At 39.7% G+C, this 15,681-nt stretch overlaps 1 protein-coding gene across 1 annotated transcript; it reads left to right on the top strand.

Annotated features, from left to right (window-relative positions):
* Positions 1-10,548: 10,548 nt before the first annotated feature.
* Positions 10,549-15,426, top strand: LOC134226860 (regulator of microtubule dynamics protein 1-like). The gene is made up of 3 exons (XM_062707910.1): positions 10,549-10,926; positions 11,279-11,536; positions 14,216-15,426. The coding sequence occupies exons 1-3, from the start codon at positions 10,738-10,740 to the stop codon at positions 14,810-14,812; spliced, it is 1,044 nt and encodes a 347-aa protein (XP_062563894.1). The 5' UTR covers positions 10,549-10,737; the 3' UTR covers positions 14,813-15,426.
* Positions 15,427-15,681: the final 255 nt, after the last annotated feature.

Below are 15,681 nucleotides of genomic sequence, written 5' to 3'. Positions count from 1 at the left end.
TCAAAATGAAGGATCTTGGTGAAGCCAAATACTGTCTAGGCATGCGAGTTACGAGGCAAAGAGCAGATGGCAAACTCTGGCTCGATCAGCAGGCATACATAAATGAGATTATCCAGCGTTTTGGCATGGTTGATTCAAACCCCGTTGCAACTCCTGCTGACCCAAGTACAAGACTGAGTAAATCAATGGCACCGAAGAGCCAGAAAGAAATTGAAAATATGAAGAGAATACCGTTCAAAGAAGCTGTTGGATGTTTGTCTTTTGTAGCCCAGATAACCCGTCCGGATATTGCTTATGCAGTGAATGGGGCTGTCCATAAACCACGTAGACTCTTGAGAGGGGGGAGGGGTTTTGAAAAAGTCTACGATAGTCTACGAGGGGGGACGGGGGGTTATACCAAAAGTCTACGTAGACTTTTTCATTTTTATTTTGAAAACGTTTTATACAGCAGTTTTGTGCGGAGTTCACTAGTTTGATTTTTTAGGATTTATCAATTTTTTGCATGACTTTACCGAAATAATCTCTTGCGTTTCTTCATAAAAATGTTATGAATTTCACCAGGAAAGTCTTCTGTGTTGAGCAGGAAAATTCTCCAAAGTATTCTATAAAAACTTTCGATTTTTTTTCAGTCTTCACTTTGATTTTACTGCAGATTCTACTAGAATTTCTTTTGATTTTTGGCAGGAATTTCTTTGCAAACTATGGAAATTAAGGCGTATTTCAACGGATTTTTTTTTTGAATTTATGTACAAAGGAAGCATTTTGGAATATTTAAGAAAAAGTCTTAAAAGCCCAAATGATATTCTTTGGAACTTGTAAATGGAATTTTCCGAAATTTCCGCAAGAAACTCTTCAGAATATTCACTGGAGATTTTCTGGTAAGTTCCCGATTTATTTTAATTTCGGAAATTCTTCGGAATTTTCGCGAGGAATTCTTTGGACATATAAATAAAATTATTCGAAATGCCCGTGGAAAATTCTTCGTAAATTTCTTTGGCAGTTCTAATGCAAATCCTTTGGAATTATCGTTGGAATATTTTCGGAACTTCTAAATAAATTGTTGAAAACTTACACGAGAAATTATTTGAATCTCCCATCAAAAACAGTTTTTACAAAAATAACAGCATTTTTTTTAAGTCTTTCTAATTTTCATGAAAATTTATTCGAATTTTTTACGAGCAGTTCACAAAAATTTCAACTGAAAATTCTCCATAATTTACACCAAAAATTATTCAGAAAATATTTTTTGGAATGCCCAAAAGATTTATTTAAATTTCCTCAAGAAAGTGCTTCGAATTTGCAAGAGAAATTAAAAAATAACGTAGGAAACCATTCTAAATTTCCACGAGAAATATTTCGGAATGTCCGTTTGAACCTAAAATTACCTCGGGAAATAATTCTAAATTGGAAAATTACTTGGGGTGATCAATTGATAAATTTTACGAAATTTCCACGCAAAACTTATTGGAATGTAGACTTGACATTCTCGGAATTTCAACTCGAATTTTTTCTAAATTCTGAAAATTCTTCTGTTTTCACAATTTTGAACAGGCTCACAGTGGCTAAAATCGTGTTTAGCGCGTTTATTTAATAGTAGGGACACGGCAGGTATTTCCGTCCATTGTCATAGGGGCTAAAAACATCGAAAGAAACGTCCCTTTGCTAGAACTCCAATATAGCAGAACGTATCTCCTGAGTTTACGATTTGATACGGATGAGTTTGTCAAAAAAGTTTCTCTTTTATTGGTTTTCGAGACTACGACGAAAAGACGAAAATACCTGCCTTAACCCTACTTTTATTATGTGATTTAGCGTAATGGCGTCCTCGAGACATTTTATCAGTAAGTCGATGTGCCTCTTTGAGGGTATTCAGCCTTATGATCAATCCCCTTAAAAGTGTGATGAAAATTTTTTTTTCTATTTTTCAACATGGAAGGTACATGTCTTCGCGAGAGTTGAAGCAAAAGTTCTCCTGAAATACTTTGTCAAAGACACCAAGTTCGTTATTTCATTACTTTCGGAGATTTATTGCTTTTCATGCCAACAAGTTTTAAACATGTTCAATGTATAAGCATGGAGGCGCATGGTGCATTGGTGCATCAACTCCTTGTGATGAGTGATTGATTTCTACCTTACATAGTAGGAAATGGTTTTTTATTAAACATTCCTTACATTCGCTGACAACTCTACAGTTAAGGTATTGATTTTAAGTTCATTACTTGTACTTGTTTATGCATATGAGATTGACTGCCACGATTTGCCCGGTGTCAAGTAGCAGTTAAATAAAATATGACTAAAAAAAATCCAATAAAACTTTTATAACTTTTATTTCTTAAGTTTTTAAGTCACAATAGCCACCCAACGACGTATTTTAATATTATCTATAACTTTTTAGAACATGCGAAAAATGTAGAAATGAAAATGTAAAAGATATGATGAAAACCCCATTTTAAGGGGTTGTCAGCATAAAACGTAAAAAATCTCCAAAAGTAACGGAACTACGAACTTGGTGCTTTTGCTACAACTTTTATGAAGAATCAAAACTTATATGTTGTGAAGTGGAAAAAATAAATTTTACATCTCACTTTTAAGTGAGATGTGAGATTAAGATCAGTAAGCTGAATACCTCCAAAAAAGCGCATAAACTTACTGATTAAATGTCTTAAGGACACCATTACACCAATTGCATAATAAAGGAATTATTAAATAAACGCGCTAGAAACCCGATTTTAGCCATTGTGCGGCGTTGAGAATTATAGGTCGGATGCGTGACAGATTTTATCAGTGGCGCGCCGATGCAAAAGTGTCGGCGATGGTGGCGCACACCTCTAGGAGGAATTGAATTCAACAGTAATTAAATTAATTGGCTTTGAGATTTGATTTCAGAAGTTATTTGATTTCGTTATTTGGTTTTTGTTTTGTTGGATTTTGTTCAGTTCGATTTTATTATGTTTGAAATTCGAATTTTGTTGTAATGTTTACATGGAAATTGAATAGCTGAATTGCTTAAAACGTGGTTTTCCATATTTTTCAATTACATATTATGTTTTGTAAAATTTGGAAAAGTCTACGTAGACTTCATGGTGGGGGGAGGGGTTTCGAAAAAGTCTACGAAAGTCTACTAGGGGGGACGGGGGGGTTTGAAAAAGTGAAATTTCGGTCTACGTGGTTTGTGGACAGCCCCAATGCTGTGAGCCAGTTCAGTTCCAACCACTGGCGGAGCCAGCTATTGTTATTTGGTGGGGTACCACTTGGCGCAAGAACAATAGCCTATGAAAACAATAGTGTGATTGCATCATGTGGTGCCCCACCTCTGTCTCCGCCAGTGAGTTCCAACCCGAGTAGCACACATGTTGTACATCAGTTTCTGCAACTGCATGATAGAAGGAAATGAGCAGCAGAGAGAAACACCAACACGTCCGATGCGTAAAGCGCGTTTATTAGATCTGAATAAGTGATTACACGTCAAAAGTAGTTTAGTTATATAATGTGTGTTACACACTGAGATAGGATTGTTCATATTATTATCAATAAAAACACATAGTGATTAGGTTAATCTTAACACTCCTCCTTAATCTTATCACTGTTGCAATCCTAGCTTCAAACAATGCTTATTGAATAGCGCTGGTAGAAGACCCTTAGTTAGCATATCTGCTGGTTGTTCAGCGGTTGGTATGTACTTTACGGCTATCGTTCCATTTTGGACATTTTCTTTGATGAAATAGATTTTTACATCTGTATGTTTGAGACGCTTCGATGGTGCATCAGATTCTGCAATTGCGATAGTGGATTGATTGTCTTCGAAAACATCTATGGGTCCTTCCATCAACAAGCCTAACTCGATGAACAACTTCCGAAACCAAATAATTTCACAGACGCAGTCTGCCAGTGCTGAACATTCGGCTTCTGTTGATGATAAAGCAACCGTTCTCTGTTTCTTTGTGCTCCACGCCGTAGTTGCTCCATACACTTGAAGAATGAAACCCGAAACAGAATGTCGATCATTTACATCCGTTGCCCAATTCGCGTCCGCGAAACCAATAATCTGCTTAGTTCCCAATTCCATGATTTGTTGTACCGCGCAAATAACGGAGAATCCGTTTAGCATGAGACCAATGTTCTTCTGATGGATTACTTTGGAATTGGCTAAAGTATGACACCGCAGCACTTAAGTCCGGACGAGAGGTGACTACCAGATAAGTCAAACATCCGATCAGCTCTCGGTACGGTTTGTCCAAGTTTATTGGATTTTTCTCCTTCATCAGCTGCAAGTTTGCTTCGATCGGAGTGCTGGCTGGCTTGCACTTCTCCATTCCGAACCGCTTCAGAACTACCTCAGTGTACCCAGGTTGACTCAACTTGATTACACCTTCCGCCACATTTCGTTCAATTTTTAACCCAAGAAACATCTCGGCTTCACCGAGGTCGACCATCTTGAATTCCTTCTTCAGCATCTGCTTAACGATCTGAACTTCACGAAGAGACTTGGAAATGATCAGCATGTCATCTACGTATAGCAATAGATACACAGGTCCACTCTTGCCATGCCGCACGTATAAACAAGGATCTTCCTCACACCGCTTAAATCCGATTTGCAACGCGAACTGGTTGAATCGGTCGTTCCAGGCCTTGGACGCTTGTTTCAGTCCATAGATGGATTTGTTCAATTTACAGACCTGGTTTCCCTCCTCAAATCCTCTAGGCTGACGCATAAAAATATCCTCTGTTAGTTGACCGTGCAAAAACGCTGACTTAACATCCATTTGATGGGCTACCAGATTCTGCTGATTCACTAAAGCAAGCATCGTTCGCACTGTTGACATTCTGGCAACTGGGGCATAGGTTTCCGTAAAGTCTAAACCATACCGTTGGCTGAACCCCTTCGCCACTAGTCTTGCTTTACGTTTCTGAATGCTTCCATCCGAATTCAACTTCAAACGGAACACCCACTTACAGTCAATAGCCCGCCGACCCCGAGGAAGATCAACGAGTTGCCACGTTTCGTTTTCTGCCAACGATCTCAACTCCTCCTCGATTGCACGCTTCCAGTCTGGCCAGTCCTCCATCTTTTTCAGATCATCGATGCTTGCCGTGTCCTCCACGCAACTTTCAGCGTTCAAAGCAAAAGCAACACATATATAATCTTTAAGCTTCGATGGTGGATTCCGTATACGTTCAGTCCGACGTGGTTCTGCGAAACTATCCTGTGCCTCATCAGCATGCCCTTCCTCGTTGTCAGTTTCACCATCCTCTACGCTATTTCCTGCTTCATGATCAGTTTCAACGGCTTCGGTTTGAACTTGATATTCCGTCGTCACTTCAGCAGGATCAAACGAAACAGGCCCGGCAAGCTGTCGTCGGTCATTCGATTCCAGTTGCTGCTTTGCTTCGACCCCTCGAACTTGTTCTGCTAATGGTGACTCCTCGACTACAACATCACGAGCAAGGACAACTTTACGACCGTCCCACACTCGATATCCGTTTACAGCATATCCAACTAAACGACAAATTTGACTATGGGAATCCAACTTCTTACGCTTCTCTTTCGGTATGTGGCAAAAAACCTTACTTCCAAAAATTCGCAGTTTAGAGACATCAGGTTTCTGACCATGCCACTTTTCAAACGGTGTTTGGTTCCCTATCACAGCTGCAGTAGGACTACGATTTATCAAATAGACGGCTGTCAGTACTGCTTCGCACCACATAACTTTGCTCATATTTGAATCTTCAATCATTGACCTCGCCTTATCCATGATCGTTCGGTTCAGTCTTTCGCTCACACCGTTCTGTTCCGGTGTGTATGGAACGGTATATTCTAGTTGGATGCCTTTGGTGCGACAAAATTTCTGAAAAACTTCACCGATATACTCGCCGCCGTTATCGCAACGCAAACGACTAACGCGGCTTCCAAACTGTGCCTCAGCCATAGACACATACGTTTGAAAAACATCCAAAGTCTCATCTTTAGAGCGCAAGAAATATACTGCGCTAAAGTGTGTGCAATCGTCAGTAAAGGTAATAAAATAACGCTTACCATTCCAAGCTGTGGGCGTCATTGCTCCACACACATCTGTGTGAATCAGTTCGAGGGGCCGAGAACTCCGTGGTAATGACATCTGCTTGAACGGTTTCCTTGTCTGCTTACCTTTCATGCATGGAACACACACAGTATCACTACTTCCCATATTATTCTTCAGCTCAAGGCCATTTACGATTTGTCCGTTCACAAGTTTTGATAATCCACTTTTACCGATATGTCCATATCGCCTATGCCATAGTTCCATTTCGTTCATTGGCATCACACTAATTAAAACTTCTGATTCCGCTTGCTTCAAAATCTCGACGTTCAGTTCGTAAAGCCGATTCCGACGGCTTGCACGGCACACTACAACACTATTCCGCTTGATCAAGGCTTCGTTTTTCGCAAACACTACTTCCATACCCAACTGATCAAGACGCCGAATCGAAAACAAATTGTATTTCATACCGGGAACCAATAGCACATCTTCAACAACACATTTCACTTGTCGCATAAACACTCTCCAATGTTTCTCCAGAAGCCACTTGAATCTTAACCGGTGTATCCAGTTTTCGTACATCGCGTAACCAGTTAGCACAACAGATCATGTGGTCTGAGGCCCCGGAATCCAAAATCCACTTTGATTGATTGGTTTCCGAACTAGCACTAAGCGAATCACCAACAAAAACCACCTCTGACTCTCCGCAATGAGCCTTTTCTCTCTTCCACTGTTTGCTTTTCTTCGTGCCACCAGATTGCTTATGAGAAGGGCACTCTGAGCGTTTGTGTCCAATCTTCCCGCACGAATAACACTTGAATTTCGGAGGGTTGCCACTTTTTCCGGCAAAAGCGGTAGAATCTTCTGCAGTTGCCCCCACATCGCAGTTTTCTCGTTTTACACTCTCACAAAGCAACCGCGATTTCACAAAATCGAGAGTACATTGTTCGGTAGGGAGGGTTTCAAGCACCGTCACAAGCTGTCCATATGACCGGGGCATCGTTTGTAGTAAATAAAACACAACCAAACACTCCTGAAGTTTAACCCCCGCCGAGTCAAGATCACGCACCATTCGTTCGAATTGTAGCAAATGCGTTTGCAGAGAACCGAGCTCATCAAATTTCATGGCCGACAGCTTTTTGAGCAGGTAGAATTGGCCAGAAATTCCTTTCCGGGCGAATGTGTTTTGCAGAGTTATCCAGATTTGTGCCGGAGTTCGCTTCCCCTTGACGTGTTCAAGTTGCGAATCCGCAATATTCCGGATCAACACCGACTTGCACTTCACATTTTTCTTCTGCCGTTCTGCCACTTTCTTTTCCTTTTCCCGCTTCACTTCAGCCGAATCAGTCGGCGACACTTGTGTGGTGACGCTTCGATTCCATTTCTCCTTTGCCATTGAAAAATGTAGCTTCTACACCAAGAATATAACACTGAATGAATCAAAAAGTGTACGTTGCACTTTATACCAAATCACATGCCTACTGCGATTGAAATTCAAATATGCTATAATAGCTATAATTTACCAAGATGGTTTGTGTACTGGATATCTAGTTAGACATATTATGGGATGCTGTAGGGCACCAGCACTTTTTGCCTTTCTCGTACAACAAAGTTGTACCGAAAGGCTATCATTTCACTCTGAAAACTTTTACAGGACTTACTTTTTATTTTATTATTATAATTGAATAGCGTTATGGGTTCATTCCCAACTTTTCATTTTATTCAGCATAATGATCAATTATTATTCAATTATCAAAACGGAAAATAAAGCACAGGACAACATGCATTTATATGTAATCCTCTATATATTTAACATTTATCCATTATATATCCCACAACTTGGAGCTCCGCCACTTCTTCTATTTCTAAGCCGATGCAATCAAGCAAATTCAGCTCCTCGAGGTGCACTTCCATGCGAAAACTCCAATTTGCGTAATTGGAGCCATCGAACAAATAAATTTTCTTATCGTCCTCCATCTCGCACAGAATTCAGCGCAGAAAATCCACTAACCGAGAAAACTTTTACTTACACGCGGTTTCTCTTTTCACACGCGCCGAAAACAACACCGATCGAACACGATTCTTGCTGAGACCATAACCTGATAGAAGGAAATGAGCAGCAGAGAGAAACACCAACACGTCCGATGCGTAAGGTGCCTGCCAGAGTAGACGCGTCTACGCGACGCGGCGCGAAAATTGCACACAAAGGAATAACAATCAATAATAAGGAGCTGTCAAATCGTATGGACGCTTCGCTTCGCTTCGCACTTCGCGTCTACTCTGGCCGCACCCTAAAGCGCGTCTATTAGATCTGAATAAGTGTTTACACGTCAAAAGTAGTTTAGTTATATAATGTGTGTTACACACTGAGATAGGATTGTTCATATTATTATCAATAAAAACACATAGTGATTAGGTTAATCTTAACACTGCAATGAGACCGAATAAGGTTGCATATGAGTTGCTGTAACTAAATCAGTCTGAATTCTGCTGCTTGGGAACCCAGGACGACAACATTGGGAGGCGGTCAAAAGGATAATGCGCTATCTTAAAGGGACATCATTGAAGAAACTGGAGTATAGCAAACATGAACCTCGTGATCTTGTGGGATTCAGCGATGCCGATTGGGGAGGAGATCCTGACAACCGAAAATCGACCACAGGCTACGTGTTCACCTTAGGGGCCGTACGCATATTACGTAAGCACTTAGGGGGGGAAGGGGGGTCGGTCAATATCTTACGCTCCCTATAAATAAAAAAACATTTGTATGAAAAAATCTTACATGGGGGGAGGGGGGGGGGTTTCGAAAAACCCAGAAAAATTGCTTACGTAATAAGTGTACGACCCCTTACAAGGAGGAGCCATATCATGAAATGTAAAAAAGCAGCCTACCGTCGCTCTATCATTTTGTGAGGCAGAGTACATGGCGTTGTCCCGTACAACACTGTTGTATCCGCATTAGCGGAATTTCACTTTAGAAAGTAAATGTAGCTATACTGTGAACTCATGAATATATTATAATTCATTCCGATCGGAAGTTCCAATACGGATGTATATGTGCTTGGCGATCTCTATAAAGAAAAAAATATACGTTAATAGCTCACTCGATTTCAGACAGAGCTCAAAAACAGTTGTGTGTTATCCTATAAAAATCCTACAAGTATCACTACCTTATTAATCACGGTGAGGGTTTCTGATAAATTAGTGGACGGTATTAGGGTTGATTTTTCGAACAAGAAAAACACAAGAGACTATGTGGTGGAACAACCTACGTTCTCAGATGTTTGAAGATCGCTCGATTTTTGTCAAGTGTGACAACCAGGCTGCAATCAGCATCGCAAATAATGGCTCATACAACCCTCGCACAAAACATTTTAGCATCCGCTACCATTTTGTGCATGATAGCCTCGAACAAGGAGTTGTACAACTGGACTATCTACCAACGAAGGAGCAACCAGCCGACGGTTTCACGAAACCATTAGCTGTTCAGAAACAAAGACAATTTTGTGAATTACTTGGCGTCTCGGATTAAGGAGGAGTATTATAGATCATAGCAATCATTGTAATCCTTGTCGCTATACGCTTGTCGCTGAACGTTCGCTAATTGGGGTTTTTCTAGTTGGGGCGTTTTTTAGTTGGGGGTTCGCTAAATCTAAACGTCAGAATGTGATGTCAAAAACGCGTTGACATTTTGTTTCCGTGTTTGGCGGGATCGATAGTTTCTGGCGCGTAAAATTTTCCTTTGTTCAATGTGAAAAGTAAACAACATTGACGCTTGTCAAAACGCCCCAATTAGCGAACGGCATTCGCTAGTTGGGGTGAGGTCGTGCCCCAATTAGCGAACGATCACTGTACTACCATGTTAAATAAATAGAAATAATTATTCCAATGTTAAACGCCAATGAAACCACACGTGTTTCAATTAGTTAAAACAGCCCCTTCCCCCAAACTAACTGTAAATAATAATGATATCAATTGTAAATATCATAAAGAATCTCGGCTCCGTGTTGTACACTGCCAAATAAATGCAATCGATAAAAAAAAATCTATGTGAGCTAAATAATATCTATATGTATATGAACAACTAATTTCAACATTCCATTTGCATAAATAGCATACATGTAAAGTAGATATGACGGATGGAAAATAAAATGCATGTGAAATTTTTGATATAGATATTTTTGATATATCCTTACGAATTGATTTGAGTGATGGAGTAAGCGATCAAAGTTGGCGAGCTCAGTGCTTATTAGATACTCAACAATAACGTCCATCGCACGGTCTAGGTTCTCAGTTCAGTATGTGACAGAAAACCAATTAATTGAATGATACAATAATATCGTTTTAGAATCGCCCCTCAAACTGGCCCATTGTATGACCAGAAGCGTGTCAGTATTTGTACCTTAACACCAAAACATGTTTTGTCACTCCCATCTCTGCGTACGGTATATAGCTGCGCAGCGTATTATCTATACTTCTTGTTGTGTTGTTGCAGTTCCATTAATATGCTATAGATGTTATGTGTAGTCGCATTTCTTCAGTCGCACATACCAATTGTGTTGTTTTGCTTTTTTGAATCACTCGATCTTCTCGTTGAAGCAATCTATCGACGTAGCTACACTTTTTTTCACCCTTATTTTGGCACAACAGCTGCAGTACATTCAAGTTTAGTCAGTGCAACTATCTGTCCAGTACACATTTAACTGTGCAGATTGTGATAATGGTGACTAAAAGTTCGTATGCTTGCCGGTTTTTGATCACCAGTATACTCGCACTAAGACAACAATCTCCCATCGTTGCACAAAGCTGGAAGAGCTACTTGAGGCTTGGATCGAGACAGCAACAACGGATCTTCGATAATAATCACGTCATCTCGCGACTGAGGGCCATATTCGTGCGATCTACTAAGGTGAGTCAAAGGGAATTCATCTTTATTGAGGATACTTTGTTTGCTTTCTTGTGAGATAAAGCTGCATACAGTGCATTGTCAATATTGAGGTAGGTATATATTCTTCGATTACACTTGAGTTTACCCGACAGTTGGTTATAGAGCCATCATATTCGATACCGTCGAAGTTGAGTACAAAGTCCATTTTCACAAATTTATCAAGCAGCTAGACTGCGTGTGTTATCAGTGCATAGATAAACATTCGTTCCAAAGTTTGACTGACTGATTCAATTAAAAACATATTATTCATATTCAGTCACAGCTTAACTGGATATCATCGCAAGTAATTGAAATTCGTTTATCGTCTATGCAGTTGAGTCGCTCTATCGAAGCGAGACCGCCACGTACTACCACAGCAGCTGCATCCACGGGACTTGGTTTCTTAGCATCGTTTTCGTTATTCTCATCGGGTAAATCGAAGAAAGATTCTGCAGCAGCGGAGAAGGAAGTCGGTGTGAAAATGGCCGAAAAGGAAGCTGCCAAGAGCCTGAGCGAGACCATTCAGCATTCGGATCAGCTGTTCGACGAGAACAATTTTCAGGAGGCGTACGATTTGTTGGTGAAAAGCACGGTGAGTGGCTAATATTGACTCATTGGAGGCTATGCTTTACTGTTTTTGAAAACTTTATTTTTGCTTAATCACCCACAAAAAAAGAATGGAGATCTTATAAACATTTCCACCGTTATCAATACCACGAGATTGTTTGCTATTACATACATGGATTTGTATCTAACTAACACAATGACACACCTTTGCCCACAGAATCGAAGATCTTTTGCACCAATAAAGATCCTAGATTTAGGGTCGTATCGTGCTTACCTCGACTTATAAGACGTTTGGTTAATTATCAATGTTCTACCACCGATCTACTATTGCACCGTGCATAAAAAAAATAGTACTGTTACTGTGATTTGGCCCAACTTCGCGCTTTATACTAAATTCGCACTGACTACTAAAAAATCTAAATAATTACAAAATGTTATTGTTATTAAATATTTTTCACAAATAAATTTTGATCGCAAGAATCACAGTTGCATTAAATATATTCCAATAATATTATATTTTATTCGTAGAATTTCATGCTTTTTTGCAGTCCACCAATGAAAAAAAATATTTAGTCGAACCAAGCACCTAGTCAAGTGCCTAGGGGCCCTCCTTAGCCTAGTGGTAAGATGCGCGGTTATAAAGCAAGACCATGCTGAGGGTGGCTAGGTTCGATTCCCGGTGCCGATCTAGGCATTTTTCGGTTTTAAAATTGTCTCGACTTTCCTGGGCATAAAAGTATCATCGTGTTATCCTCATGATATACGAATTCAAAAAATGGTAACTTGGCTTCTTCTTCTTCTTATTGGCATTACATCCCCACACTGGGACAGAGCCGCCTCGCAGCTTAGTGTTCATTAAGCACTTCCACAGTTATGACCTTCGAGGTTTATAAGCCTAGTTACCATTTTTGCATTCGTATATCATGAGGCTAAACACGATGATACTTTTATGCCCAGGGAAGTCGAGATAATTTCCAATCCGAAAATTGTCTAGACCGGCACCGGGAATCGTACCCAGCCACCCTCAGCATGGTCATGCTTTGTAGCCGCGCGTTTTACCGCACGGCTAAGGAGGGCCCCTAAGAGACACTGAAGACGGCCTTACAGCTAAGGTCAAAATACGAATCTAAAGATTACAACGTTATAGAAATAAATGGAATAGTACTCAGAGTGTAAAATAATCGAAAGTTTTTAGTGAAGACCATTTTTCTTCATTTGTCAGTTCACTTCCGACACATTCATAGTCGGCTCTGGACAGTTGGACAGTTTCATTCAGTTGAATATTAGTCATTGAATATTTATGCACATTTTACAAATTGATAAATTATCCGAAATCTGAACACGTTTCAAATGAGTAAAGTGATTTATCACACAGGACTGAATCCGATTTTCCTCCGCGAGGCACTTTCAGTGGTAAACATCAACATAAACAATGCTAATTATGTTTTTTTCTGCACATAGTAAACACATTCAGTGACAGTCGAATGAATGAGTTCGTGGTGTAGTCGTCTGACTATGTCATTCTATGTTTTGAATATTCATGCGATGGTTGTCAAAATTCGGACCGAAGTTGCTTCATGAAGATGAATATTTTAAGCTCTGATAGTACTAACTCGTATCATGACAGGTGGAAGCTATCCATGTTTTCGGCAAGCACTTTGTTAACTTTTCAAACTTAAGTCTAGACAAATTGTCTTTTAAAGCTAAAATTTCAATAGAACACATTCTTGGCGAAATGTGGCCATGCACGGGCGAAACAACATAATTCTATTACTTAGATTTCATTGATTACTAGTGGTATGCTTTTTATACTACGTAAAGCGTTACATGTTCAGACAAAAATCAAAATAATGTTGATAAAACTTAATTGAATACAATTACTAGATTCACATCATAAATCCCACTGCTGAAAAAATCGCAAAAAATAGAAATAATTCATTGTTTTTTATTCTAATTCTTATGGGTACATTTAGGGTGGCTCAAATTAGTATGGAAAAAACTTTTTTCATTTTTTTATAGGCCACCCTCTTATTCTGTTATATTTGATGCCCTGGTGCTCTGGACAAAATTTCAGCCAAATTGGTCAACGTTTAGGCCATGCTTAGCTTGCTGGAAGTTTATATGCAAAACAGTATGCAAAAACATCCAAAAACAGTGATTTGCAGTTGACGGCACAATTTACGATGAAGAACTATGATACTCATTCAGATCTTGAAGAATTTAATACAGAACTATGCAGAACTTATGCTAAAAACCGCAAAAAGATTAGTGTTTGCCCGGCGAAGTTATTAACATTTCTCTGAAGTGGGGTATTAGCAAATTTCGTTTCTTTTACCTTTGAAAAGAAATAAATTCACCCATACAAGACTCCAGTAAAATGCTAATATCTTTGTCTAAAAAACTCTAATCTTCTCGTGATTTTCAGCATAACATTCTGTATTTATTTCTACAAGAACTGAGTATCATAGTTCTTCATCGTAAATTGTGTCGTCGAACTGCAAATCACTGTTTTTCGATTTTTCTGCATACATTTTTCCATATAAACTTCCAACGAGTTTAGCACCGCCCATACATTGACCGATTTGGCTGAAATTTTGCCCAGAGCATCAGAACATCAAATAGAACCGATCAAAAAATTCAAAAAGTGTTTTTTGAGCCACCTTTGGGTACATGTTATGAATTCAATGTCTATCTGTATTTCCAGAATCCCGAAGCATACGAGATAAAATGGCGCCTGGCTCGGGTGCTGTACAACCTGTCGAAAAGCACCCCCAGCCCCAAAAAGGAGGAAATGGTCCGCGAAAGCTTCCAGTTTGCAACGGAAGCCCTGGCCCTGAATGACAACGACTTCGCCTCGCACAAGTGGTACTCGATTCTGTTGGACGCCAAGAGTGGGCTGGACGGTATCAAGGAACGTGTCACCCAGCTGGAGAATGTCAAGAAGCACATGAAACGGGCACTGGAACTGAATCCCACCGATGCCACCAGCTGGTACATTCTGGGTCAATTTTACTACGGCCTGGCGGAACTGCCGTGGTATCAGCGCAAAATTGTGGCCACGATTTTCGCTACGCCACCGAATGGAACCTACGAGGAGGCATTGGATTGTTTCCAGAAGGCCGAACAAACGAAACCGAACTTCTACTCGATGAATCATTTGATGTTGGGAAAGTCTTATCAAGCGCTGAAGAACAATGAAAAGGCAAAGGAGTTTCTTTTGCTGGCTGCTAATGTAACGGTGTTGAACGAAGATGATAAGCAGGCTAAAGAGGAGGCGGCTAAACTGTTGAAGAAATTGTAAGATGATTTCGGAGGTAAACTCAAATAAAACGCCTCAATGTAGAGTTAGTAATTTTCCATAAAAAATGCTAAGAAAATGGGGTATAAACAATGGATTATTTAAAATACAAAGTGCACTGTAAAATTGTTAATCCATTTTTTGGTTAATGGGTAGGTGTATCAAAATAAAGAGGAGATGGCAGACATTGTTAGTATTAGGTTTTTGTAGATTATTTAGGCCAAACTCAATCATTTTATATTTTGTTATCACTTTATTTATATTGGCACATTCGAAGTTCTCTATTAAAAATATATGCTTTATAGGAGGTTTAAGGTTCCCCCAAACCCATGCGACGCGACAATTGCGATGCTATTCGATCGCTTGGCGACTGCAATTCTGTTTCCGTTGGTATGGAAGCGTAAATGGAACAATGTCTGTAGCGACCCAACGATAGAATCGCGGCAATGGAATCCCTTAGGTCTGGGGGAGCCTTTATGAAACTATTTTTTTTTATATATGTTTTTCTTACAGCCCATAAGCAAGGAGACATGACATGTTATTGTATTGTATTGTGTTAGGATGGTTATGATATATTATGAGAAATAAGTAAAAGGATTTTTGGTATAAACATAAAATCGAGTTCATTCTTTTCCACTCTTAACATACAATATATTCTCGCAGCGGTCCATGCTTTGGTGGTTGATGCTGAAGGTACCTTCAAGACTATAAGTATTCATCCAGAAACTACGTGGTTATACTGCCGTTATACGCATATGTCTCCCGCTACGGGGCAAGAAGGGCAACCTTTCAAAAAACTTTTTTTTTCTAACTTAATGCATGGAGTGGAGGTCCCTACTAGAGGCAGAACGGAAGATTCGCCTTCTTACTGA

The sequence above is a fragment of the Armigeres subalbatus genome, chromosome 3 (assembly GCF_024139115.2).
Source record: "Armigeres subalbatus isolate Guangzhou_Male chromosome 3, GZ_Asu_2, whole genome shotgun sequence".
Lineage (NCBI taxonomy): Eukaryota > Metazoa > Arthropoda > Insecta > Diptera > Culicidae > Armigeres > Armigeres subalbatus.
The sequence above is the reverse complement of the archived record's forward strand: the minus strand, read 5'-3'. Positions and strand labels throughout refer to the sequence as shown.